This window comes from Beta vulgaris, chromosome 3, assembly GCF_026745355.1.
Source record: "Beta vulgaris subsp. vulgaris cultivar EL10 chromosome 3, EL10.2, whole genome shotgun sequence".
Lineage (NCBI taxonomy): Eukaryota > Viridiplantae > Streptophyta > Magnoliopsida > Caryophyllales > Amaranthaceae > Beta > Beta vulgaris.
This window is the reverse complement of record NC_079204.1, coordinates 24,847,955-24,866,855: the sequence shown is the minus strand read 5'-3', so window position 1 is coordinate 24,866,855 and position 18,901 is coordinate 24,847,955. Positions and strand designations below refer to the sequence as shown.

Genomic DNA, 18,901 nt, shown 5'->3' with positions numbered 1-18,901 from the left:
AACCGCGACGCCAGGGATATCTTAAATGAAAAAAGGGGTCAGTCCAAGGCAAAAGACGCCAACCCCCACCCTAACCGGGAGCAGAGGGAACCTCGAGAGAGGGAACCTCGAGAAAGGGAACCTCGAGAAAGGGAACCTCGAGAGAGGGAACCTCGGGAGAAGGAACCTCAAGAGAGGGAACCTCGAGAGAAAGAGCCTCGAGGGCAAGAGAAACATGGAAAGGAACCTCAGGAACATGAGCCTCGACAAGAGAAAGAGCCTCGGCGCCGGTGGGGCCATAGGCAACGGTCGTCGAGCTCCGAGTCCAGTCATGGATCAAGTCTTCAGATGGGGAACCTGGGATTCACCACGCCATTCAACGAGAATATTATGAGAGCGTTTACCCCTCGAAAGGTCAAGGTTCCCCCGATTGACCATTATGACGGGACAACTGACCCCATCGACCATCTAGCCGCCTTCAAAGCACAAATGAGCGTCCAGACCAGCAGTGAGGCCGCATGGTGCAAGTTCTTTCCCACCACCCTGAAAGGCTTGGCTTTAACTTGGTTCACCGAGCTGCCTTACGGGAGTATATCGAGCTTCACCGCCCTCGAAACGGCGTTCAAGCAGAACTTCATCGCGGGAAGGAGGCATCGGAAAACCAGCATTCATCTCATGTCGATCAGACAGCGGAGGGAGGAGGACTTAGCAGAGTACATCAAGAGGTTCAACGCGGAGTCCCTCAAGGTATCTGACCTACAGGATAGCGTGGCCTTCACCGCTCTTATGTCAGGGCTATACCCTTCGAGTAGGTTCAAGCTGAAACTGGCCGAGAGTGAAGCCTCCTCGTTCTCAGAAGCCATGAACCTGGCCCAGAAATTTATACAAGCCTCCGATATCTGCAAAACTCATGAGGAGCCAAGCTCCGGGAAAAGAAAGCATGAATACACCCCACGGGCAGACAATCCCAGGGATACCCCTCGAAAAGAAAAAGACAAGAAGCCTCGGTTGGAGAATCATTGGAACGACCCTCGATACAACCTGAACCAAAGGGAAATCTACCTAGACATCAAAGGGAAGTACCCCTTGCCGAAGCCTCACCCAATTCGAACATCTGTCAATAAGCGAGACAAGAAACTCTGGTGTGAATTCCATCACGATTGTGGCCACACCACGAGAGAGTGCCGAGAGCTCAAAAGAGCCTTGGACAAATTGGCTGACGAAGGAAAGCTGAATCGATATCTCAAGGATCCTAAGGAAAGCAAAGTCGAACCCTTGGCGGAGAAACAAGCTCGAAGCGACGAGACGGCAGGATACATCAATGTCATGCAGGTGGATTTGCTTCAGGAGGCTTAACCAGCCGCTCTCGCAAGAAGCACCTCTACACCTTAAAACACGGAAGTGATGCAAACTCTACTGCCACATGCCCGACCATGACCTTCAAAGACAGTCGCCGGCCAATACAAACCCCGCATGACGACCCGCTGGTTGTCGAGATGAAGATTGCCAACCTTCGGGTAGGCCGTGTTTTGATTGACAGCGGAAGTTCCGCGGATATTATCACTATGGATTGTTTAAGGAAGCTGAAATACGAGGAAAAAGATCTTAGTCCCATCGATCAGCCGCTGGTGGGTTTTGGAGGTCAATCAGTTCATCCGCTAGGCTCGGTCAAGCTACCGACCCGGATGGGGGAAAAGAAGGCAGGACGAAATGTCATCGTCGATTACCTTGTGGTCGACACTAGTCTCCCCTATAATGTGATCATTGGACGACCCACTCTCAACAAAGTCAAAGCAGCAATATCAACGTATCAATTGCTTTTGCAATTCGAAGGGGACGACGCGAAAGTCGCTCAATTGTTCGGCGATCAGAAGTCTGCTCGCGAGTGCTACGTCAATAGCCTGAAAAGCAAGACAGAAGGACCCACTCGAAAGAGGAAAAGCCCTGAGCCAGAAGAACCCCTCCCTGTCATGGGGCTCTATGTGGCTGATAACCCAAACGGTATGAGCGACCTCACCCCGCAGATCGAGATGAAGAGGTGCACATAGACAAGGAGCAGGGTCGCACAGTTCGAATAGGGAAACAGGTCCCTGAGGAGACTAGGGCCCGAATCCTAGAGGTCATAAAGGAATTTCAGGACGTCTTTGCTTATTCCGTCGATGAGATGCCTGGCATCGACCCCAGCCTCATGGTACATCGACTCAATATCCGGGAAGGGCATCGACCAGTCAAGCAGAAGCTCAGGCACCAGGGAGCCAGAGAAGTGCAGCAGCCTCCGATGAGGTCCAGAAATTGTTGGCCGCAGGATTCATTCGAGAATGCCAATATACTGAATGGCTGGCCAACGTGGTCTTAGTCCGGAAGCAGAATGGAGCTTGGAGAATGTGTGTCGATTTCACAGACTGAACAAGGCCTGTCCAAAAGACGACTTCCCCCTCCCTAAGATCGACAGGCTCGTCGATTCAACAGCCGGTCATGCATTATTTAGCTTCATGGATGCCAATGCGGGATACCATCAGATTCCCATGGCTGAGGAGGACCAAGTCCACACGGCCTTCACTACAAGTTCGGGGGTCTATTGCTATAAAGTCATGCCTTTCGGCCTCAAGAATGCTGGGGCCACCTATCAACGCTTTGTAAACAAGATGTTCGAGAAACAAATCGGTCGTAACGTCGAAGTATATGTCGACGATATGATCGTGAAAAGTAGGAAAGAAGAGGATCACGTGTCTGACCTGAGGGAAACACTCTCAACTCTCCGCGCCCATAACATGAAATTAAATCCGAAGAAATGTGTCTTCGGCGTGAAAGGGGGAAATGCCTGGGTTTCCTCGTCGACGAACGGGGGATCGAGGCTAATCCCGATAAAATTCGGGCCATCATCGAAATGAAAAGCCCTCGAACTGTCAAGGAAGTCCAGCGCCTAACCGGTTGCATGGCGGCCTTGGGGCATTTTCTATCTCGGTCAGCCGACAAAAGCCTCCACTTTTTTCAAGCTTTAAAACAAGCAACGTTCGAATGGGGTAGTGCAGCAGAAGAAGCATTCCAACAACTTAAGAATCATCTCGCAAGCCTTCCCAAGCTAGTTTCACCTTTACCAGGAGAAACACTTTTCGTCTATCTCGCAGTATCGGACCACGCTGTAAGTGCGGTCCTCGTGGCTGAACGAGAGAAAACCCAGCACCCGGTGTACTTCGTAAGTCACGCTTTTCGAGGCGCGGAATCGAAGTATCCCAATTGAGAAAATGATCTTCGCTCTAGTTCTGGCCACCCGAAAACTCAAACCCTACTTCCAGGCTACCCTACCCGAAGTACTTACAAGCCAGCCCATGCGGAAGGTAATGGAAGGGAAAAATCAGTCCAGCAGAATTACGGATTGGGTCACCCAATTATCTGACTATGGTATCGAGTTCGAGCGCCGGCGCGCCATCAAAGCCCAGGCCCTTGCCGACTTTATCGCAGAATGTACCCCTCGACCAGAGACTGTCGAAGAAGGATCTTGGAGTCTCTTTGTCGATGGGTCTTCATCAAAGGTGGGATGCGGGGCTGACCTCTTGATCCTTGACCCCCAGTCCAACAGGACCGAGTACGCCGTCAAGTTCGACTTCACTGCTTCGAACAATGAGGCCGAATACGAAGCACTACTCTTGGGCATTCAATTATGTAAAACGGCCAGCGCTCGAGAACTCAAAACCCACTCCGATTCTCAATTGATAGTAGGGCAGGTAACTGGGGAATATGAGGCTAAGGAGGATAGCATGCGCATGTATTTGCGGAAAGTAAAAGAGGAGGTCGCCAGTTTATCTCACTTCTCAATAACTCATATCCCACGATCGGAGAACCAGAAAGCAGACGCCTTGTCAAGGCTAGCTAGTTCAGAAGACCTCTCGCCTCGGCCTATAATGTGGGAAATTCTGAGGGCCCCAGTATCAACAAGGCAGTGAATACCCTCGATAGGAGCCCTACTTGGATGGACAACATCATAGCTTTTATTCGAGATGGCAACCTCCCTGACAATGAGCTCGAGGCCGAGCGTATACGGCGACGAGCAAGATGGTTTGTATATCACGAGGGCCAGTTGTACAAAAAATCGTTCACCCACCCGCTTCTTCGTTGTCTCACCCCCGGAGAAGGATACTACGTCCTTCGAGAGACACATAGAGGATCGTGTGGAAGTCATCAAGGAGCACGGACCATAACTGTGAAAGCATCAGAGCAGGGTATTATTGGCCTACCATGAGGGAAGACGCCTCGACCATGGTTAGAAAATGCAAAGAATGCCAGATGCACGCTAACTTACCCCATCAAGCTGTAAGTACCCTTACTACCAGGCCCCATTGCCTTTCGACATGTAGGGCATGGACCTCCTAGGACCATTTCCACCCGCATCCGGCCAGCGAAGGTTCCTACTAGTCGCAGTGGATTACTTCACTAAATGGGTCGAAGCAGCACCTCTGGCTTCGATTACTGACAAGCAGTTCAACAATTCATCTGGCAGCACTTAATCACAAGGTTTGGAGTCCCTCGAGTACTCATAATCAGACAACGGCCGCCAATTCAATAGCGGTCCTACACGCGACTATTGTTCTAGGTTCGGGATTGAGACCAGATTCTCTGCCGTTAGTCGACCACAGACTAATGGGCAGGCCGAGGCGGCCAACAAAGTGGTTCTAAAGGGGCTCAAAACAATGCTCGAAGGGGCCAAAGGTTCATGGATAGATGACCTCCCAGGAATTCTCTGGTCCAGCAGAACCACCATTCGAGAAGCAACCGACCACTCATCCTTTAACCTGGTCTACGGCAGCGAGGCTGTTCTACCTGTCGAATTGGGCATCCCTTCCCCCCGTATCACATTCTACGACCAGGAAAGCAATAATGAGCGGAAAAGGCTTTCCCTCGACCTCCTCCCTGAAACACGAAGGACAGCCCTCCTTCGGGCTATTTCCTACAAACTTAAGCTAACCCGATTATTCAACCGCCGCGTCAAGAAGCTGCCTTTTCAAGTCAATGACTGGGTGCTCCGGAAATTTGAGTCCATGGGGTGACAACCTAGTATGGGAAAGTTACAACCCAACTGGGAGGGACCATACCGTGTGACCTCGATAGTGCGCCCTGGCACCTACCGACTCGAAGATCAAGAGGGCCAACCGCTACCTCGACCATGGAACGCAGATAATCTCCGAAGATTCTATGTTTAAATTGGTTTTTCCCTCGAGTGTGGGGGCATACCACATGCTGATCATCTTGTGAGACACTGAAACATGTGTCCAGTTATCTTGTAAGACACTGAAACATGTGTCCAGTTATTTTGTAAGGCACTAAAAGTATGCCAATGTAAAATCGCCTATTCTTAGGCATCATCAATAAAGTCGACCTTTTTAAAAGCAAAAACAAGTGTTCTCGAGTTGACTTGGGCTCATTGGCCCCTGAAGCAACCTCGATCGAAGTCCCTAATATTCTCGAGTTACCTTGGGCTCATTGGCCCCTGAAGCAACCTCGATCGAAGTCTCTAATATTCTCGAGTTGCCTTGGGCTCATTGGCCCCTGAAGCAACCTCGATCAAGTCTCTAATATTCTCGAGTTGCCTTGGGCTCATTGGCCCCTGAAGCAACCTCGATCGAAGTCTCTAATATTCTCGAGTTGCCTTGGGCTCATTGGCCCCTGAAGCAACCTCGATCGAAGTCTCTAATATTCTCGAGTTCCTTGGCTCATTGGCCCCTGAAGCAACCTCGATCGAGGGCTCTAATATTCTCGAGCTGCCTTGGGCTCATTGGCCCTGGAAAGCAACCTCGAGTAAGTCTGTAAAAATCATTTATGTACAAGCGTCGACAATTTCTAGAAAAAGCAAGTAAAAATCGAAGGACAAACCGATAAAGAAAAGCAGAAGTATTATTCCATTAATCATAAGTACAAGCCATCGGAGGCATTACAATGCAAGCCCAAAAGAAAAAAAAAACTAGATCAAACAAGAAAGCCTAAGGGTACAATGTTAACCCTAGTAGGAGACATAAAAAGAGAAAAGCCAAGGGAGAAGGAAGAGAAAAAGGAGGAAGGCTCGAAGCAGGCCACGGCTCATCCCTCGAGATTAGCCGGGTGAGGAGTTTTTTCCTCCGCCGACCCTTCTTCCTGAGAGAGTGCCTTGACACCCTCCTCTACCTCACTCCAAGAAAGGCTGGGGCAAGCTTCTCGAGAACCAGCCGAACCTTGCGAAGCGCCTCGGCCTGGCCAATCTCGAAGCCTGCAGGGAGGCGTCCTTGAGGAAGGTCCTTCCCTCCTCAGACTCTTTCCAGTCAAGGACGATGGCCTCCTTGACGCTCTTCCGAGATCTCTCAACCTTCTCCTCGGCCCTCTTGCAGTCCTTGGCCGTGGCCCTCTACCTCTTGCTAGCAGAGTCCCTCTGCTTGAGGGCGATGTCGCGCTCCTGCTCCAGCTTGGCCTCCAGCTCCTCGAAGGCCCTCAAAGAATTGGCCATCGACTCTCGAGCCTCGGAGAGCTGCATCTCAGACAAGCGCAGCCGGTTGACGAGAGTATGCCTCTCGTCCCAGGACATTTCCCCCGAGGCCGGCCCAGGGGCCAGCCCAGGGGTAGACCTCCGAGCTAAGGACATCACCCTAATCGACAGCTGACAAAGAATCGAAGAAAAGAGTCAGGTTAAAACAAAAGAATGTTGAAATTAGAAGAAGAGGGTTTAGCAAAAAGCATCATACCTGGTTAAGGTGGCCTTGACGGCTTCGACCTCTTGCCCGCCGGACGACAGGCACGCCCTCTCGTCCAGCTCCGTCACTAGATGCTCCGAAGCCTTGTCGAAGCGGGCAAGCCATCTCAGCCCTCGAAAGGGCCGAGAAGGGCAGTCTCATGGACTCCTCGAGGAAGGGTTTTTTCTTCGAGGACGCCGCGACAACGGCCGTGCCCGAGGGAACTGAAGTAGAGGGAGCAGGAGGATCCTCAGCCTTGATCGAGGCAGGTTCCTCGACCTTACTCTCTATCGGCTCCACCTTAGGAGCCGAGAAGAAGGGTAACTGTTTTTCCCCCTCGAGGGACGGATCCACCTCCTTTTTTACCACGGGAGATCCCGTGGCGGCCTCCGAGGAGGAAGAAGACCCAAGGCCAGCCTTCGCCAGCCTTCGACGCTTGGCTGCCCGAAGTGCCTCGGCCGTTATCATTGGTGAAGACATCTTGAAGTGAAGGCTAGAAAGGAAGAGAGAATCAAATCATAGAGGAGAGAGAAATGAGAATGGAATTGTGATACCCCTTAGGCTAATTGTCGTACTTATAGCAGTATTGGTTGCAAGCCCCCAGAAAGTAGCATTAATTATCTCCATTTAATGGGATCCCACGTGGCAGAGCCCAAAAAGGATGCGCATGATCCCCATGCATACACTAGCTGACTACCTCCGGCATTCAGCCACGAGAGCACTCAAGCATCGAGTGACATCCCACTTCGAGCAACACAAACAAAAGACAAGCAAAAGATAAGCAAAAGACAAACAACAGACAAGCAAAATATGAGCAAAAAATGAGCATTCATTTCTACAAAAGGCTGAATACATCCTAAAAACCACGAGGGTTTAGCTAAAAATGAATATTCATTTCTACCAAAAGAGATAAACTTAAGGTGCCTCGCAGGGCGTAACTAATGACAAAAGGTTAACATAAATCTAGTAGAGCTGCTCGAAGAACCACTCTCGGAAGTCTCGGAGACCGCTTCGACCTCCTACTATCAGAAGAACTCGTTCGAGTCCGCTTGGGCATTCGAGCTCTCTGGGACCACTTCCTCCGGTACCTCGAGCTCCGCAGAAGCCTGAGGGTCCCCAACATGGTGGGGCTCCTCACCCAGAGCCTCAGCAGCATTAGCAGCAGCATTCACTTCGAACAGGGCTGGCCTCGGCCCTCGTGAAAGGCCTCGTCAACGGAGATGTTCTCCGCCTCGACCGGGAGCCAGCTAGCTCGAGGATACACCTTCCTAAAGGCAGCCTCGAGCCTCTCGAATGCCTCCCGAGTGGCCACCTCCGATGCTTCCAGGCCCATGTCCGCTGCAAATTCGAGACCAGACCTCGAGTTCTTCCATTCCTCGATTATCTCATCCCGTTTACGCTGGACACTGTCCCTTTGGCTCGTTAAGTACCTGACCCTGTTCTCAAGGGTGGTTTTCTCAACAGACCAAGCGGCCCTCTCATCCTCGAGAGTCTGTTTTAAGGCCTCGATCTCCTTAGCTTGCTCCTCGCACAGCCCCGACTTCTCCTTCAGACCTCTCGAAGCTTGCGATGGCCGCGGTGTATCGATGACTCATCACCGTCATGCGAATCGAGTGCTGAAAGGAATACACCAAGTTAGAAAAGAAAGGATAAGGACCAGAAGAATAAAAGACTAGGCCCAGGAGAAATTCCAACTTACATCAACCCAGGACGAGTGAAGTTGCTCGACTTCCTCCCCTCCGACGACCCAATCAGCGTCAATCAGGCCTCGAAACAAGCCTCTTGCCAACGAGTCGAAGAGGTCGGCCTTCTCAAGGGTCGACTTCTGAGTGAGTCACGAAGGTCATCTTCGGCCTCCACACCTTCTCTTCTTAGCAAGGGGAGGTACTTCCCCTTGAGCCAGGTCTCCAGACTCCGTGGTCGCAGCCGATTTACCCTTGGACCTCGAAGCCTCCCTTGCAGCTCGAGGGGCGCTCCCTACCTCAACAACTCTTCTCGGCCTCCTCTCGAGGCGCGATAATGGCAGCCCTCGTCGGAGGGAGGACCTTCAACCTCTTCGAAGGATCCTGAAAAAAAAAGAGAAGAGTGAGACAAAGCAAGCATACTAAACAAGATAGCTTCTGCATCTTAAGCTGCATCTTAACTTAAGCAAAAGTTACCTTTGGGGCCCGAGGGACTTTATTCTCGCCTTTCGACAGCTTCATCTTGAGCTGCTCTTGAACCCGTTGGTTGGCGGTTAGGCGCTTCTGCATCTCCTCGTCGAGTTCTTGGCGGGCTATGACTGCCAAAGGCAAAGGAAAACGATTAGTGCATTAAAAACACTGGTAGGTCGAGGGCCTTAAGCATACAAAGTCCCTACCCGGAGGATAGGCCGGGCTTAAACCCATTGCCGACAAGAAGTGCTCATTGCTTAAGTCATCCACAACAGGGTTCCAGTAATGAGGCACCTGTTTCTTGTCCCCCCTATCGAGGATGGTAAGACACTGGCAATAAGTGGCTACCCGAGCCTCCTCCTTCGACATGGGAGGCACTGACCTGTTCATCCACAGATTGGGCCCTCAACCAAAGAACCACTGGGAAATCCCACGGCTCAGCTCGATACACGTACAAACAGTACAAAAGTGCTGCTGATTCGATGGCATAGTACCCACAACTTTGTAGGGAAAGCGGACCTGGAAGCTCCACCAGCCCTCTCCATTCGAGCGAGGAGACATGACGACCAATTTCATCATATTCCTCCATAGTACCAAGGAAGGATGGGTACCCATCATCTCACAGATAGCTAGGAAACCAACCATCGAGCCCACACTGTTGGGCATCAGTTGGCACAAGGCCAGCCCATAAGAATCCAGAACCTCGATTATAAAGGGATCTATGGGAAACCTCAGCCCCACCTCGAGGTGGGCTTTGTACACCGCTATACAACCTGTGGGAGGAGTGCAGACCGTCTCTACAGGCTCCGGGATATAAAGAGCATAGGGTGTTTGATGAAGTATGAGCTTTCGAGAAAGCGTAGGTTATCCGACAAAAAGTCCATAAACGACCCTCGATTGTGGAAGCGGGCTATTCCCCTGGGCAGGTTGTCCTCCTCGTTCCTACCGCTGGTGCTCGCGGTGAGGAAATTACTCTCGTTACTCTCTTCCATCACCCGAACAACCTGGTTATCGAGGAGATCATCTAAGTAACTCCTAACAGCTCGGGATCGAGCAATTGTAACAAGGTTGGGAGGATTATCTAGCTCCCCCTCCCCACCAGAGAGCACGGATAACCCGTCACTCGAGTATGGTAGGGTGTTAGGGACCTGAGCGGGGTCCATGCACTCGAAAGCCACGGACACCATAGGGACCCCCCCAATGAATACACCGTCGAACAAAGGTTCTAGGAGGGGGGAGGGTCCCCGAGCTGGAAGAAGTTCTCCCCAGGTCCATCGATGGGGGACTCCATGAAGAGCGGTCCATAAGGGCAATAAAAAGAAAAAGAAAGAGATCGTACCTTGTTTAAAGACACACCCTCAAAATCCGTCCACACCACGAGGAAAGGCTATCGATCTTCAGGGCTCTCGAGATCGTAAAAAAGGAAAGAAGGCAAGATTCTCAAAAGGATCAGCGCAACGCAAATGAGACAAAAATCAAAGTACCTGTCTTCACTTATATAGACCGCCTGAAAAGGACGGTTTATCTTCCGACAGACTCCAGAACACCTCAAGACGCCACGTCAATGGGCCTCCCCAAAAGCCCAAGAGAGTGCTAAGCGTCCTGGACCGACACCACCTAGTTCCTCTGAAGCTTGGGTAGGGACCTAGCTCGATCCAACGTAAGCACGTCCGGGGTCTCTCACAACCCATCCGCCGGAGCTCTAACTCCCTGGGCCAGTCGCGCCCAGACGGAGGCCAAAGCCCTACCCTTAGGCACCTCACCCTGATCGAGTGAGGGATATCTCGAACGGGTTCATCATCGAGATTGACGCCCGTCAAGAGCCACGGCGTCATACCCCTCGAGTGAACCAGGGACGCCTGGGTAATCTTGAGCGAGGCTACTTCCTCAGTGTTGTCCGAGGCTCATCAGCCCCACAATCACGAGCGAAGACTCAGAACTCCTTCAAGTTATACAAACCCGGTCGATAGCTTCGAACGAAGTCTCTGAACCTCCTCGAATTGCCTGGGGCTTATCAACCTCATGTAACCTTGAGCGAGGTCCTTAAGGTCCCTCGAGTTGCCTGGGGCTCATTGGCCCCTGGAGCAACCTCGAGCGAGAACCATAAACCTCCTCGAGTTGCCTGGGGCTTATCAACCTCATGTAACCTTGAGCGAGGTCCTTAAGGTCCCTTGAGTTGCCTGGGGCTCATTGGCCCCTGGAGGAACTTCGGGCAAGAACCCTTAACCTCCGCAAGTTGCCTGGGGCTCGACAGCCCCCAAACAATCTCGAAGCGAACTCCTGGACGTCCCTCGAGTTGACCTGGCTCAACGGCCCCTACGCGATCTCGAATGAGGTCCCGGAGACCGCCGAAGTTGCCTAGGGCTCATTGGGTTCCGCGAAACACACGATGGCGACCGAGGCCCCACCATGTATTTCGCGTGGGGCTAGTGTTTGGGCCCAAACATGGGCCCTCATTAATCACGCCTAAATCCGCCCCTCCAGCATGGAAGCCTCCCAGTGGGGCCCACCAGCCTTGAATTCCGTGCCTACATGGCAGGGAATTTCCTCACACTTTTCAACGGCTATAAATGCAGGGCAGATCCCCATTTATTGAGGTACGCAATCCTAGACAGCACACTTGGCAACCATTAATTTATACACATACTGACTTGATCGTCGGAGGGGCGATCCCGGATCCACCCCCGGGGTAGTCTAACCTTCGCTTTGTGCAGGTCTCCGAGCAAGCGGGCCTTCATCAACCCTAATCTCGATCATTTCCACCTAATACAAGTTTTTACCCGAAACAGGAACTTTAGATTATTTATTAAATGTCCGATTGAATATTCAATAATCCTGTGCATCATCATGCCATAGGTTAATCAATATATTATTATTTAAATTCATGTAAGATATTTTATTTACTTATTTGAATGTTGTATAGCCTAATGAATATTCTGACAACTTTTCACAAACATATTTCTTGTCGTTTCTATTTTTAGTGAGGCATAAGTACACCATTTGATATCCATTAGCGTCTGCACAACCATTTCTATGCACATCTCCAGAGCACCACCATTTTTTTGGATTAAAGATCTTGAGACTACAATGTATATATTAAATCGGGTTCCTTCCAAGGCTGTCTCTAAAATGCCTTTTCAGTTGTTCATAAGATGGAAACCGAGTCCACGTCATATGCACATTTGGGGATCCCATCACAAGTAAGAATTTACAGCCCATTGGAAAAGAAGCTTGATCTGTTGGGATATCTCCCCAAATACTAAATATTAATGATGTTGAAAAGAAAAAAAAGATGGAAAATGAAGGAGTCTTTGACGTGAGTTAGAGTCTTGGTCTCCAAGGTTAGTTAGTTGGCAATAAAAGCATTAATATCCTATGGTAGGATAAGTAGTAGGATTTGACTTTGTGGTGTGCATAATTATACACATTGCCTTGAGAGCTTATGTGCACAACAAGCAGAAGAGATGAAGGCAAAGGTGACATGAGTTGGCAAGCAAAGCATTAAAGAGGTAGTAGGCTTTTACTTATTGTGTGTCTATTTAAAGAGGTACACCATGAGTTTTAGACAGAAGAGCTGCACCACAAGAAGAAGCTAAACCAAGAGAGAGAGGGTGTGCTTGCAAGCGGTGTGTGGCACCAAGAGGAAGGGTGTGCTTACTTGAGTTTAGCAAGACACCGAGTGAGGTAGAGAGACAAAAATGTAAGGTCTAAGTTGAGTGGCGGGGGTGTGCGTACAAGTGATATTTTGTACGACACCAAGTAGTGGAGTATGGTGCTAGCGGCGGTACAAGATCGATATGGTCTTGTGTCGAAAGTCTCCCTAATATGTGATGGTCAGGTGGCGTGTCTCGTTATCTAGTTTATTGTCCAATTGTGGTGATATTGTGCTAGTAGCTCCACCGTGAGATGGTGTTGGAGAAAGAGAGCACAAACACAAAGAGTGAGAGGGAGTAATTGGTAGAGATGGTAATGGGTAGGATCTGGACAGGGTCCTCTAGGATCCAGATCCGTTTTTTAGGCAAGGATCCATATCCTACCCGGATCCACTGGGTAATAAAAATAAGGATCCAGATCCATATGGATCCTATGGATCCGGGTCCTAAACGGATCCTTGCCTATTGTCTTCAAAATAACCTAATTTTCACAATAGTTAAAGATTTTAAATGATAAAGTTATCTAATATCAACCAAAAATACATTTAATTTTTGAAAAATAACTATTGCAACTACTTACAAGTATTCAATTATCAAACTGTAGATTAATTATCAACCCAATTTTCGAACTTAATTATCCTGTAAATTCGCACAAAAATCACACATTAATTAAAATAATAATCCGAAATTCAAGCGAAAATCCATTTTACATGTACTAACTCATATTATAATATTATCAAACTATAATATTAAATTATAATAATATTATAAAAATGGGTAAACGGATCTGGATCTGGGTAATAATTTAGGACCCGGTCCAGATCCGTTTTTTTCAAGGAGGATCCAGATCCTACCCGGATCCATAGGGTCCAAAATTTGAGGATCCAGATCCGTCAAAAATGAATCTGGATCCACGGATCCGGGTAGGGTCCATTACCTACTGTCATCTCTAGTAATTGGTGTGAGGCAAATACAATATTAGTGGGAGGGTGTTTAGGTTTAGTTAGTAGTAGTACTGTTGTGGAGGGTACTAAGTAGAACTTTGTCCTAAACACATATTTCTAATATTGTAGTTTTAGTGGTAACTTTTCTACTCCCAAAAATAATATAGTGAAGTTTTGTCCCTGGAGATCGGGATCATGGTTTTTCCCTAGTTAAGAGGGTTTCCACGTAAAATTCTTGTGTGTTATTTTTAGATATTTTCGTACTTTATATTTCTTCCCATTATTGTGTTTTATCTGTTTCTCGTTTCCCCACAACTAGTATCAGAGCCGAGGTTAGTGATTTAGTGAGGGGGGGGGGAATAATTTGAAGGGGGGAGAACAAGTACCTCTCAGGGAGGAACTGTGGAAAGTACAATGATGCAGAGTGATAATGGAGGTATATGGATATTTGGATCGAGGGAGGAATTTGTTGGGATATCTCCCCAAATACCAAATATTAATGATGTTGAAAAGAAAAAAAAGATGGAAAATGGAGTCTTTGACGTGAGTTGGAGTCTTGGTCTCCAAGGTTAGTTAGTTGGCAAGAAAAGCATTAATATCCTATGGTAGGATAGGTAGTAGGATTTGACTTTGTGGTGTGCATAATTAGACACATTGCCTTGAGAGCAAATGTGCACAACAAGCAGAAGAGATGAAGGCAAAGGTGACGTGAGTTGGCAAGCAAAGCATTAAAGAGGTAGTAGGCTTTTACTTATTGCCTATTTAAAGAGGTACACCATGAGTTTAAGACAGGAGAGTTGCACCACAAGAAGAAGCTAAACCAAGAGATAGGGTGTGCTTGCAAGTGGTGTGTGGCACCAAGAGGAAGGGTGTGCTTACTTGAGTTTAGCAAGACACCGAGTGAGGTAGAGAGACAAAAAAGTAAGGTCTCAGTTGAGTGGAGGGGGTGTGCGTACAAGTGATATTTTGTACGACACCAAGTAGTGGAGTATGGTGCTAATGGCGGTACAAGATCGATATGGTCTTGTGTCGAAAGTCTCCCTGATATGTGATAGTCAGGTGGCGTGTCTTGTTAGCTAGTTTGTTGTCCAATTGTGGTGATATTGTGCTAGCAGCTCCACCGTGAGATGGTGTTGGAGAAAGAGAGCACAAACACAAAGAGTGAGAGGGAGTAATTGGTGTAAGGCAAACACAATATTAGTGGGAGGGTGTTTAGATTTAGTTAGTAATAGTACTGTTGTGGAGGGTACTAAGTAGAACTTTGTCCTAAACACATATTTCTAATATTGTAGTTGTAGTGGTAACCTTTGTACTCCCAAAAATAATATAGTGAAATTCTGTCCCTGGAGATCGGGACCGTGGTTTTTCCCTAGTTTAAGAGGGTTTCCACGTAAAATTCTTGTGCGTTCACTAGGGGAAAAAAGCAGAAGGGCTGCGCAAGTAGGGCTGCGCATTTTAAAAAAGCGCAGCCCTATTGTTGAAGGGCTGCGCTTTCTAAAAAAAGCGCAGCCCTTTTGTATGAAGGGCTGCGCTTTTTTTAGAAAGCGCAGCCCTACTTACAGAAGGGCTGCGCTTTTTAAAAAAGCGCAGCCCTTCTGTAGGTGAAGGGGCGCGCGTTTTAAAAACGCGCAGCCCTTCTGATTGTGATGGGTTGCGCGTTTTAAAAACGCACAGCCCTTCCTAGAGAAGGGCCGCGCGTTTTTAAAACGCGCAGCCCTTCTCTAGGAAGGGCTGCGCTTTTTTGAAACTAGCGCAGCCCTACTATCAATTTTTTTATTTTCGATATCTTCTATGCATGCGCGCCTTATTACTTCATTTTCCCACTTTCTCTCTCTTCACTTCTTACTACCCCAAGTTGTGCGATATTCCCACTTTCCCTCTTCACTTCTCTTCGAGTGTTGCACCACCACCACCACCACCACCACTTTGCTGCCCTAATTCGAGCACCACCACCCCCTTCGGCACCACATTTCGCGCACCACCACCCCCTTCGCGCACCACATTTCGCGCACCACCACCCCCTTCGCGCACCATATTTCGCGCACCACCACCCCCAATTCGCACACCACCTGCCACACCCCCCTTGCGCACCACCCCCCTTGCGCACCACCCCTTGCGCACCACCACCTTGCGCACCACAATTCACTTCTTAGTTTCTTCTCTTCTCTTCTATTTTCTTCTCTTCTCCACCATTTGAGTGGTTAATTAGGTATGGATTAATTTTGTTTTTAAGTTACTTTTGTTTTGTTAATTGAATTAAATGGTTAATGTGCAATGTGGGTTTTGTCAATTGTAGGAAGAAGAGGCTAAGGAAGGCAAGTAAAGTTCCAAGTATCTCTTTTCTCTTCATTGCTCGTCGTTGGTGTTAAGAGGTAACTACTTTAACATGTAGACAAAGTTGATAATTTATTGAATGTATATGTATTTTTATAATGTATATATAATATATTATTTGTTGATATGAGATTGTATGAAAACGCAATGTGATTTAGCTATATATATGAAAATATATAATAGTTGTTTGAATCATCATCATATATGCCTAGATACCCGTTCAAGACTTACTCATTAGGGGTAAGTCTTGAATAGTCCCCGGTTTGGGACTGTTCTTGGACGTTTGATCTCACTTAGGTGGTGAATGTGTGTCTTCTTTTCAATTCTGAGGAAAATCTTGGCTTATCGTTTCGCTACATTGTTCTCTGGGTACATATGTAGATAAGCAATTATCTACATTGTGTACTTGGAGAACTGTAGGGAAATGCTGCCGGATTTTCCTTAGAATTGAAAGTTGGCATATATTCACTAGTGAGATTAGACGTCCAAGGATGGGTTAGGTTGGAGTGATAAGGACCTTTGACTGCATGCATACAATTGAACATGTGACTATCTTAGCTTGTTGTATACGTGTGTGATTTGAATATGTGAGTGTAGTGTACTTTAATAATGATTTATGCATTATAATGAATGTTGTGTTTAATTATTAGAGGTGGTCTTCTTGAATGAGATGGATCGTACTTGGATGTATGGTAGTCGTGAATCGATTGAGTTTGTGAATGGGGTCTCGGAATTCTGTAGAAGTGCATTAGAATATCAAACATCCTCTGGAGCAGTCGACTTTTATTGTCCTTGTTTGGATTGTAGAAATGTGAGCAAGGTTAGTAGTATACATGTGGTTAGGGAGCATGTATTTCGCCGTGGGTTTAGGCCTCAATACCATGTATGGATTTGGCATGGTGAGCAGGGGAGGTATATGGGAAGCTCTGGATTAAAGAATGATGTATGTGAAAAAAAAAAAAAGGATGATGATGAGTTAGGGGATGAGAATTTGGATGATGAATTTGGAGATGATGATAGGGATCGGGTAGACGAGATGATACACGAGGTTGAAGATCAGTCGTGTAGACGACCTCGTATTTTTGAGTCTATGTCTAAGGCTGCTGAAAAGCCGTTGTATCCAGGTTGTACAAAGTACACCAAACTTTCTGCGGTGGTAACACTGTTCAACATTAAGTCGAACGCTGGTTGGACGGACTCTAGTTTCACATCGTTGTTGGAAGTTTTAGCTGAGATGCTCCCTGAAGGAAATGAACTGCCAAAGTCGTACTATTATGCGAAGAAGTTGATGTGTCCTTTGGGTTTAGAGTACGAACGGATACATGCTTGTCCTAACGATTGTGTGCTTTATCGTAATGAGTATGAGCATTTACATGAGTGTCCACGTTGTGGATTGTCGAGGTACAAGCGTGAAGGAGCTGGAGGTAGTGAAGGACCACCAGCCAAGGTGTTGTGGTATCTACCCATAATACCTAGATTTAAGCGCATGTTCTCAATGAAAGGAGATGCGAAGAATTTGAGGTGGCATGCAGATCGTAGGAAGAAAGACGGTCTGCTCAAGCATCCGGCTGATTCGCCTGAGTGGAAAACTATCGACAGGGTGCATAAGTCATTTGGTAATGAGGATAGGAATCTGAGGCTTGGATTATGTACGGATGGCATGAACCCTTTTGGCAATCTCAGCTCGCAGCATAGCACATGGCCAGTAGTTTTAGTGGTTTATAACTTGCCTCCTTGGTTGTGCATGAAACGCAAGTACATGATGTTGTCGCTTCTTATATCGGGCCCAAACAACCTGGAAATGACATAGATGTATACCTTCAGCCGCTTGTTGAAGATTTACAGAAGATGTGGAACGAAGGAGTGTTAGTATTTGATGCGTATGCTAATGAGATGTTCACTCTGCGTGCCATGCTTTTTTGTACTATGAACGATTATCCAGCTTATGGGAACTTATCTGGGTATAAGACTAAAGGAAAACAACCTTGCCCGATTTGTTTAGATGACATGAAATCTACACACCTTAAGGGCTGCAAACATGTGTATATGCGCACACGAAGGCTCCTCAGCCGCGACCATCCCTATCGGTTTAAGAAGAAGGCATTCGATGGGACGGTTGAAGAAGAAGTTGCTCATAGACCATTAACTGGTACTGAAGTTTATAATCAGGTGAAGGGCATTGAAACAGTCTTTGGTAAACCTGCTAGTGAGGTTGATAGACCTACAGGATTATGGAAAAAACAGTCCATTTTTTGGAAACTCCCATATTGGAAAGATCTAAAGGTCAGACATTGTTTGGATGTCATGCACATAGAGAAGAATGTTTGTGAAGCTATTATCGCGACACTTATGAATATTCCGGGAAGACAAAAGATGTTAAGGCGTCACGACTTTACTTGGAAAAGAGGGGATTCGACCAGAGTTGTGGGCTCAGAAAAGGGACGGAAGAAAGAAGAAAAGAGGGGAGGAAAGGTTTGATGATGAAACCAGAAAAGTAAAAAGGTGGAGGATTCGGAGAGAATTATTTGCCACCAGCTTGCTACACGATGTCGCGTGCAGAGAAACGGATTTTTTGCGAGTCATTGTATGGCATTAAGGTCCCTACTGGCTACTCATCGAATATGAAGCGCTTTGTTACTTAAATGGTGAGTTGAAGTTATCGAGTATGAAATCGCACGATTGTCATGTCATGATGCAAGTATTCTTACCGATTGCAATTCGTGGGATACTTCCAAAGCATGTGAGGCACACCATTACAGAACTGTGTTCATTTTTTCATTCAATCTGCAGCAAAGTCCTAGACCCGTCGACCCTCGATTCCTTGCAGACTAGAGTAGTTGAAACTCTATGCAAATTTGAGATGTATTTCCCCCCGCATTCTTTGACATTATGGTCCATCTCATTGTCCATCTAGTTCGAGAAATTAAGCTGTGTGGTCCAGTGTTTTTGAGGTGGTGCTATCCTTTTGAGAGATATATGGGAACTTTGAAAGATAAAGTTCGTAATCCTGCACAACCAGAAGGTAGTATAATTCAAGGGATTGTGGGTGAAGAGATCAGTAATTTTGTGGCTGAGTATTTTGCTAGTGTTGATCCTGTTGGACTTCCGACATCCCGACACGAGGGCAGACTTGAGGGCAAGGG

General features: G+C 47.6%; 1 protein-coding gene and 1 pseudogene across 1 annotated transcript; both read left to right on the top strand.

Annotated features, from left to right (window-relative positions):
* Window positions 1-327: 327 nt before the first annotated feature.
* Window positions 328-1,335, top strand: LOC130590780 (uncharacterized). The gene has a single exon (XM_057393331.1). It carries the CDS (start codon window positions 328-330, stop codon window positions 1,333-1,335), a length of 1,008 nt encoding a protein of 335 aa, XP_057249314.1.
* A 15,103-nt stretch (window positions 1,336-16,438) lies between these two features.
* Window positions 16,439-17,852, top strand: LOC125495937 (uncharacterized; annotated as a pseudogene).
* The last annotated feature ends 1,049 nt before the right edge of the window (window positions 17,853-18,901 follow it).

Excerpts from the sequence above, each read along its gene's own strand:
- LOC130590780 (XM_057393331.1), top strand. The coding sequence starts at position 328 with ATGGGGAACCTGGGATTCACCACGCCATTCAACGAGAATATTATGAGA.